General features: G+C 45.8%; 1 protein-coding gene across 2 annotated transcripts in view; it reads right to left on the bottom strand.

Annotated features, from left to right (window-relative positions):
- Positions 1-6,997: 6,997 nt before the first annotated feature.
- Positions 6,998-9,887, bottom strand: part of LOC103750010 (isoleucine--tRNA ligase-like) — a 42,174-nt gene continuing 39,284 nt past the window's right edge. For both annotated transcript variants that reach the window (XM_029556095.1, XM_029556101.1), the window contains one exon: positions 6,998-7,625. In XM_029556095.1, the coding sequence (XP_029411955.1) occupies positions 7,371-7,625 (255 nt within the window). In that variant the 3' untranslated portion in view covers positions 6,998-7,370. The remainder of the gene's footprint in view (positions 7,626-9,887) is intronic.

The following is a 9,887-nucleotide window of genomic DNA, read 5'->3' as shown; positions in this document are numbered from 1 at the left end:
CTCCTATGTGAGTGCAAAGCCCAAAGATGCAGAGATGAGACAAAGGAGATGAGAGATTTACTACCTGCATGAGGCAAGAAGGGCAGGAACCACATTTCAAAAGCACATGTCCCTCTCAAAGAGCTTGGGGCTTTTCTCTGAGGAGCTCATACATATTCCAAGATGGTTGGGTGCTCGGTAAAAGAGGACAGGACACTCCTGAGCATGACGTTTAAGGGCATGGATCTAATGCTTAAAAGACTTAAGTTATGGCCATGTGTTGCATGCTGCATGCCTTTAGTCCTTGAACTCAGGAAACAAGGGGTAGGCAATTGCTAAGTTTGAGGCCAGCCTGGTCTACACAGGGAGGTCCAGGACAGCTAGGGCTATGTGGTGTGACCCTGTCTCAAATTGAAAAAAGAAAAAGCTATGGCCAGAAACAACTGTTGGGATGCTTAGTTGGCACTGAGCGGGAAACAGTGCAAGAGATACTTTAAAGGAGTACTGATACAGGAGTCTGCCCCAGAAGATGCCCGCCTTACTTCCTCACTCAAAGTATCATGGTGGGTACTGAGGCTGCTTGTCACCTCGGGGGCAAAAGGCTCACAGGGAATGTTTGAGGCATGGGCATCCATTTCTACTAGTCTTCACATTCAGAAGCCATTGGTGGACTCTGTCGCTTACTGAAACTGGAACAAAATGCAGTCAAGACAGGCCAGTAAATATTTATAGAAAATGAATGTAAAATGTCATAGGTTCTGTCCCTGCTGGCATTCACTTCTGGTCTTCTTATTCCTCTGAACAGGTCCTGGAGGAACAGGAATATATCTCTGAATATCCTCATCCTGTGAGAGAAAGAGCTGGTATCAGATGTTTCCTAACCACAAGGCCCCAAGGCTCACAATGGAGCCCTCATCTGCCAATGTGTGATGAAACATGATGATTCTCATGTTGATATTCTATTCCTATGCACGGAGCCTCCATGTGTGTAGAGGATATATGGTGTCTAGATGGTACTAACTGTACTGTGGATTGATTATCAAGGTGGCCGGGAGAATACACTGTGTTCATACACACAGTGGCAGGCTTCAAGTTTCTGCCAGACTATTGGATATTCATGAACCAAATGATAAAAAAGTATCATTTGAAATACTATACAATGGGTTCCTTGTAACTGAAGGTCATACCTCATCCCCAAGCTTCTTTAGAGTGAGACCTACCTTAAGTTCCCATGGCAAAAACAGTGTTCTACAGAGTAAAGATATTGAAGTGGAGATGTGGAGCATCCGGGTCTTCTTTAGACTCGCTAGTCACTCTGTAAGGCACGGCATCCCCCTCTCTAAAATGCTGTTGCTCTCACACACTATGACACTTGTTCTCGGTTACCCATCGCCAAGTGTCCTGTTTCTTTGTGTTCTTCCCACATCCTCATCCTTATGAGGCTACAGCTCTGGCAACACTGACCTTCCTTCTTTCTACAGTGCAAACAAGAGGCATTGATTCATTCAACAGCCCTGTGTTGGTAGGTACGATGTGCCAGGCAGTATGGGATTTTAGATACACTACAGTCACCAATATGCTGTCCTATCCTGGGAGTTGAAATGTAGTGGAAGAAATATAAGAACACACACACACACATCACATGCACACATACACATTTAAGTAGCCTCACCTGGCTCACTGATGCTGTCTTGAATAGTATAGGATTATTTCCTGCTCCTGCTGACCTTTGATCTCCAGTCCACCACCCAATAAGCCATGACACTTTCCTTCAGCACCCCAAAGCATCACGCCCCACCAGCCTCAGGGTCATTGCCCAACACTTCCCTGCCTCTTTCACCCAGCAAATCCACCTTTCAGATCTTAGCACAAGTCAAGCTGCAACTTTTCCTTTCAACTCCCTAGGTCCCGCCAACAGCAATCATGTCAGGTTTATAAAAACCTATCAGTTTTCCCCTAGAATGCAGGCTCACATGAGACTCACAAACTTCACAAGGCAGAGACCACACTCTGCCCCGAGCTTGGCCTGCTGTTTTCAGAGCTCCAACAGTAGATTAGTCAGAGTCTGTGATCCATTGTTCTGTGGGCTAAGATAGGCCCATGGGAGATGAGATGATGAGATGAGATGAGATATGAGACTAGATGAGACGCGATGGGATGACATGAAATGAGAAATGAGATGAGGAGAGGAGATGACATGACATGACATGAAATGAGAATCCAGCCATCAAAAACAACACTGGGGGCAGGGGAGACAACTCACTGGGTAAATTGCTTGTCACACAAGAATGAGGACCCTAGAAACCGCATAAAAGTCAGGCATAGTAATGTGAGCCTATAATCCCGGGTCTGAGGAAATGGAAGCAGATCCCTGGGGCTGCCTATGAAGAATGTCTAGCATAGTTGACAAGGACCAGGTTCAATGAGAGACTGAATCAAAATATAAGATAGAGACTAAGATAGTGTCAACGTTTATCTCCATACACAAGGGAAAACACATGCACGTGCTCCTGAAGACAAACATGAAATTGTACACACACACCTACACACACACACACACACACACACACACACTCTCCTTCCTTGGGAAATGTGTGTCTGAGGTTGTATGCTGGCCAAAATATCAGGTGACAGGCTGTTATATCCTTTGGATGGCAAGAATGCCTACTGAGCTCACACAGATGGAGAGCAGAACTCTGGGTCAGGCCACACATCTCACTCTTCATAAACTCCCTCTGCACATCTACGTTTGGAGGATGGTCAGGGTCACTGCATGAGAGAGGGAAGGCACACACAAAGTCACTCAATGCCGAGCCTCCGCCCCGCCAGCGAGGCAGGATGTGGAGCTCAGCGATGGGGGCCAAGGAGGGGTAAGTGCGCTGCTCGCTGGTTCACCCGCCTCCCCGAGACTCTCAGATGCAGCAGGGAGTTTAGTCATGCAGGAACTCATTTATTACAGGTGTCACAGAGCTTATATAGGCAAAAACCCATAGTTTGGAAAGCCCCTCAGAAACCCCTCCCCCAAATGCACCCAATCAGCTTAAAGGTCAACCTGCCACATGGGCCATAGGCGTCCACGTTGATCACGCGCTGATCACACACCGCCCAGGGGTTCAGAAGGACCGGCATCCAATCCCATGATCTTCAGGACAGGTCAGGCTGCACCCTGCTTACTTCCTCTAGGCGCCATCTTGGCAAGGCGGGGCCTTTAGGTCCCCACAACTCAACATCCTCCAGAGCACAGAATCCTCTCTAAGAAGCCTTCAAATGCCACACAGCAGGCCTGGCTCTACCCTGCACACACAGGGCAGGGTGATAGGTAAAAAACTGGCGGAGAACGAGTGAATGGATGATGAGGCACCGAGGCACAGATAAAACTCCATCAAAATAGGGTTTATTCACAAAGGAACACATGGGGCAGATTTCCTTCCGGGCAGGGAAAATGTCTGCCCGGGTCTTGAGCTGGGGTCTTTTTAAAAGGGAGGCTTCTGCCTCCTGCAGAAGGCTGGAAAATTTTTTTTTTTTTAAGTTGGGGGGGCGTGGGAGAGCTGGACTGTTAAAACCTGTCCTCTTTAAAGATCAAAGGGGAAGCCTGCTGTGTTGGCCAAACAGTGGAGAAAAGTCTGCTTCTCTTGACTTCAAAGACCAAGGTGCTTATCAGCTAGGTTCCCTTTTCTCAGGAGCATGAGAAGTCCTTGGGATTCTGTTGGTGGGGGGCAGGGCTATCTGAACCTTAACACAGGGTTCATATGTTCTTGGTTCAAAACAATGGACCACACCATGGGAAGGCTCAGTGGTAACTAGCTTGGTTGTGTGTTCCGTCCCCATCATAAAACATGAGAAAAAAAAAAAAAAAAACAGTTGACTTTAAATAGACATTAGGCATTGGTGAGTGACCAAAAGGTGCTTTAAGTTAAAAATGTGTCCCCCAATGTTCATGTATTGAAACAAAGAAATCACATGCTCAAATGTGGATGATTTCAGGAGGTGGGACTTTGGGAGATAATGGTTATTAAACAAAGTCATGAGGGTGAGTCAGATGATGGCATAGGTGGCTTTGTAAGAAGAGAAACAGGATTTGATCTGTCACACGTGCTCTGTCTCATGATGGTCCTGCAGCAGGAATGACTCATCAGGTACCAGTGTCATGCTCTTATCAATCCAGCCAGCGGGGGTGAGCCAAACAGATTTAAAAAAAAACAAACAAACCTATTGTTTGTGTGCTTGTTTCTGTATATATGGGTGTATGTATACTTGCATACCTGTGTATGCAGAGGCCAGAACACAATCACATATGAGTCCTCAAGGTTTCCAGGCATCATTTCTTTGAGAGAGAGTTGTTTCTCACTGGCCTGAAGTTCACAGAGTAGGCTAGGCTGGCAGAACATCAACCCTCAGGTATAAGCCTTTCTCTGTCTCCTCATTACTGAGAAGTGCCTGACACAACACCAGGGTTTTTTTGTTTGTTTGTTTGTTTTTTGCATTGGTTCTGGTTCAGGTTTACAAAGAAAGTACCTTATGTTCTTAGCTCTCTCTTCAGCCCACAGATTTCTACTCAGTCTGTGGAAGGAAGAGAGAACAGACTAAGATGTACAACACCAAGAAGCTCTGCCAGAAAGAAAGGTAACCTAAGTGTTTGGGCTAAGACCTGTGATGAGACTCCTCACTATTCCAAACCACAAGAGACCACAGGCTTAGACATTCATTGGCGAATAGGTTCCCAGTGCGAATTAGGGGATCCTCTGTGTGAAGGGGCTACAAAAGTACTGTGGATCTCAGTACTGAACTCAGAGCAAACAGATGTAAAGTAGCTGTTCTGATAGTAGGCACTGGAGACTGAATGTCTGTGTCCCTTAAATACTGACAAGAATCCCTGCCTCTGAACCTCCAACACTATAGAAGCCCCAGTCCCTGTCCCTCCAACACTGTATAAAGGCTCTGGCTCCTGCCGCAGCATCATTGCCCAGAAGCCCCACTCCCTGACCCTCCAACAATACAGAAAGCCTATGTACCTGTCCCTACAACACTATAGAAACCCTGGCTCCCATCCTTCCAAAACTATACAGAAGCCCCAGGATATAGTGTCATGACACTTGCATGAAGGAATTTGCAATGTGCCTGGGTTAATGTGAAACCATGAGCATAACCCCAAGATGAGGATGACATCAGAGGAGAAGATAATTAGAAGGTGCCCTCTGCAAAGTGGGAAAAGCACCCTTACCAGGAACCAAGCATGCCAGGACATGGACCTTGGCCTCACAGCCTTGAGAACTATGAGAAAATGAACACCTGGTGTTGCACCTGCCCTGCTGCAGAATTCTTTCATGACAGCCAATATGAGTGAGACTACCTATAAATACATGGTGAGACTGTGTGAATTAGGAAAGTATTATATCCTCTATGGGGTGGTCCACCTCGATCTCCCTTGTACTATCAACACTGTAAATCTGCAATGCCTAGGACATGTGCCAGGTGAGCACAGAGCCAACAGCTAAATTCAACAAAGGGCTAAAACCACAAGGCAGACCAAAATTCACTCAGACAGCAAAATAGAAGACAATGTCATTCCAAGACCTCTATCTACCACAGGGATAGTTCATGGAAAACAACAGAGAGGACAGACAACTATCAGCATCTACTTAATGACCAAGATGAGAGACCAGATCCTAAGATTCTATTCAGGACCCCTGAGCATGCCAAGACTCATTCCCCCCTCAGGAATCTCCTGTGGCTTCTTCCCACCTATCAGCTTCCAACCAGACTCATCAGTTTCCAAAGCCCCAAGGGCAACTGCCCTACAAGCTTACCTATCAGAGTGGGAACTGAACTGTCTGATCCATCAAGTTGGTTTAAATTATCAGAGAAGAAGAGACAAGGCCATGTGAGCAAACATGGCCATTGTTTAGAAAATGCAAAGGAAGAAGAGGAAACAGAGACATGGGAGTGAACCTGTCCAGTATGTGGAAAACTGAGGAAGATAAACAGGGCAATGTGACCAACCTCCTAACTAGCTAGAAAATACTGAGGAAGAGAATTTGACAGAGCCATGCCAGGAGACATGTCCACTGTATAGAAAACAGAATAGTATGATGAGACAGAGACAAGCCAGAAAAGATGCCCAATACCTAGAAATTGCAGAGAAAGATAAAAAGACAGAGCTGTGCCAGCAAGTCTGCTTAGTGAATAGAAAACAGAAAGAAGTGGACATAAACCTGAGTGAGGACACCTGCCCAGTGTCTAGGAAAAGACATCAACTTGGCAATTGTTATCTAGCTTTGATAGATTCAGATCTGATACAATTTTTGTCTGATACAAGTTTATCCAAAGAACAACCACAGACCAACAGAAGTTGTGAACAAAGTCCTCCTTACCACAGGGGTGAGAGGGACAGGACAAAGAATCAGAGAAAGTGAAAAACAAAGGCAGGAAAGAATTGGCTGCCAACATGAAGGATTCTAAGCCGAATTTGGATGGAGTTCTTGTTAATGAGAAGACAAATTCACAATTGGAAACTTTCCTACTTTTATCCCCCCTCATGTAGTATCAACTGGCCTTGAACTACATAGCCAAGGATGACTGTGACCTCCTGATCCTCCTGCCTCCAACTTCTAAGTGCTAGGATGACAGGTGTGTGTCACCACACCAGGCTCTAGGATCTGGAGACTTTCTTAAGCAACTCATTCACTCCACCTCCCCTGAATTAGTTACTTTATTGTTGCTGTGATAGAAACATTAACCAAAGCAATTTATAGAACGAGTTTATTTGAGCTTACGGTTCCAAGGGGCAAGTGTCCATCTCGGCAGGGAGGCCTGGTGGCAGAAGTGTCTGGAAGAGGAGCAGAAGCTAAGCTCTCACATCTTCAAGTAGGCACAGAAAACAAGAGAGAAACTCAAGATCTGGTGAGGCTTGAGAACTCTCTAAGCCCACCCCCAGTGACGTGCTTCCTCCAGGATAGCCATGACTTCTAAGGCCCTCCCCCCAAACAATGCCACCAACTGGGGACAAAATGTCCAAATACTTGGAGCCTATCGGGAACGTTGTCATTCAAACCACCACATTCCACCCCCTGGCCCCAATAGGCTCTGACCATATAAAATGCAAAATGCATTTAGTCCAACCTTAAAAGTCCCCATAGCCATTACCACTCTCAATGCTATCCAAAGTCCACATTCCAAAGTCTCTTCTGAGACTCAGGGAAATATCTTAACTGTAAGACCCTGTGAAATCAAGACAAATTACATACTTCCAACATACAGTGAAACCGAATACACATTACCATTCCAAAAGGGAAGAACAGAGGCATAGTGAGCAAATATTGGACCAAAACAAGACCAAAAAACCCCAGCAGGGCAAACACCAAATCCAGTGGCTCCACATTTGACTTCTGGACTTAACTTCCAAAAGGCTTAGGTGGCTCAGCCACTCCAGCTTTGCTGCATGCAACATACGTCTTGCTCTTGGGCTGGTACCACTCCTTGTATGCAGCTCCTCTTGGAAGATGCCTCACAGATCTGGCATCACAAACATCTTCTTGGGGTCTCCATTGCCAACCAGGCTTCACTCTCACAGCTTCACACGATGGTCTATCAGAGCCTTCTTTATGCAGGGGAACCCCTGCTTCATGCTGCCTGGCCCAGGTAGCTCTCTGAAACCAAGGAGGAAAAAGCAATGACCCCTTCACTCTTGCATTTTTCTTTTTTTTTAAAAATTTTTTTATTTATTGTTTTTATTGTGTATGCATGTATTGCCTGTAGGTAAGTGCACCCATGTCATGCAATGCCCACAGAGGACAGAAGAGGCCTTCAGATGCCCTGGAACTGGAGCTACGGACAGTTGTTAGCATTTTTCATGACTCTAAAGCCAGCACCTGGTGAAAGACACTGCCAATTTTGGCTGCAAGTTTGGGACAGACCCCAGCCTGCATTATCCATTTTAGAAGCTTTTAACTTCAGTGGCCCCTGAAGCATTTTCCTAAGTTGGATGCTTAACTGGGTGTGGTCTTGCCATGGAGACACTCTCTCCACTGTTTAAGTGCAAATCTCTAGGCCTCTCCTTAATCACTTTAATCTGCTTATCAAAGGGATCCTCCGCCTCCAACATTCATCTTCCTAGTGCTCTTTTACAGTCCAAACTGTACATTCTGTATTTCTTTCTGCCCCATTTGCTCTTTTTCAGTGTAGATCTGCATAATATTCACTATTAATAGCCACACCACCATTTCTATGTTAGGCTATCTTGAATTTCTTCTGCCAGAGATATTAGTCCATTGCTTTTCAACTTAGCCCTGGGCAAGCTTTTCAGGCATTGGCAGACTCAGCCAGCCTCTTTGCCAAAATATCCCAATTGCTGCTTAAGTCCTTATTTCCCTCTGAAACTACATTGTTTTCAGCATTACTTTATTCCAGGCACCTAACAGAATGGCCTTTTAAGCTGTGCTTACAACAACCAACAACTCTTCTAGCCCAAACTTCCAAAGTCTTCCACATTCTTCCCAAACCCCACATGGTCAGGTTCTTCACAGCCAACAGCACACTCTCTGGTATCAATTACTTTATAGTTACTTTTCTGTTGCTGTGATAGAAACACTGAACAAAGCAATTTATAGAAGGAAGAGTTTATTTGAGCGTATGGCTCCAAGGGACAGGAGTCCATCATGTCAGGGAGGCATGGTGGCAGAAGTGGCTGGAGGAGGAGCAGAAGCTAAGCTCTCTCACACATCTTCAAGCAGGCACAGGAAGCAAGAGAGAGACTCAAGATCTGGCAAGGCTTAAGAACTCTCTAAGCCCGCCCCCAATGACGTGCTTCCTCCAAGATAGGAACACCTTCTAAGACACCTCCCCCCAGAACAGTGCCACCAACTGGGGACAAAATGTCCATATACTTGGAGCCTATGGGGGACATTTTCATTCAAATCACATCGCTAGACCCAGTACAATTGATCGCTCCACTGTACATGACAGAAATGTGTTTCTCTTTACATGACAGTTGAATCCCACCTCTGACAAGCACAAAGACTCACTCTACAGAGTGTGGAAAGTGTGCAGACAAGAACAACCTCACAAATCTGAACACAAAGGGAAAGTGTGGTTTCAGTATGTCTGGATTGAACACATCACCAAATAAGCACACTGAGGGTCCTACTGTCCCTCAGTCTAGGGGAGGGAAAGGGGTAGGATCACCACTGATCCAGCAAGCCACAAACACTTTCACATAGCCCCCATTTCCCCTGTATCCTCTAATCCATCATGTTTTCTTCCAGTCTTTACCTAGGACATGGGCCTCAACAGGGTCCCAGTGGCTAAGGTGAGAAATTATGGAGTTTGGAGTGATTTGTACCATCTGCATAGACCCTATCAAAAGCCTCCCAGAGAGCACTCTAAAGAGGGAATTTGTGACACATGCTACAACATGGTGACCTTGAAGGACACTGTAAAAAGTGAAACAGACCAAGTACAAAAGGACAGCTTCTATGTGATGACACTGATCTGAGGTCCCTAGAGTCACCAGATTCATGGAGACAGGAAAGAACAGTGGGTGCTGACATTTGGTCTCCCATGTTCACATGTGTGTACACATGTGTACTTTCACACATACAAACATATATGCACAAATAAAATAAAAAGAAAGCCAAGAAGAAACTGAAGTCAACAAATTTTTACCTAAGAATTACACTTCAGTTTCAAGTTAAAAATTAGCATGGGCTTTAACTCCCCAAACAACATTCACCCTTCCATCTCCCCCACTGTTCTCTACTCCTCGTTTGGGCCCTGCGCCATTCCTAGTCTTGGGGCCCCAGACACCTGGGGAACCAATACTGCTTCCTGATCCTTTTCACCCAGAACAACTTAGTGCCCTTCTTGGGCCCCAGGAGCACCGCTTCTGGACCTGGCCCCGCCCTCACCTCTCT

The sequence above is a fragment of the Nannospalax galili genome, unplaced genomic scaffold, assembly GCF_000622305.1.
Source record: "Nannospalax galili isolate Female #2095 unplaced genomic scaffold, S.galili_v1.0 scaffold1532, whole genome shotgun sequence".
Taxonomy (NCBI): Eukaryota; Metazoa; Chordata; class Mammalia; order Rodentia; family Spalacidae; genus Nannospalax; species Nannospalax galili.
The sequence above is the reverse complement of the archived record's forward strand: the minus strand, read 5'-3'. Positions and strand labels throughout refer to the sequence as shown.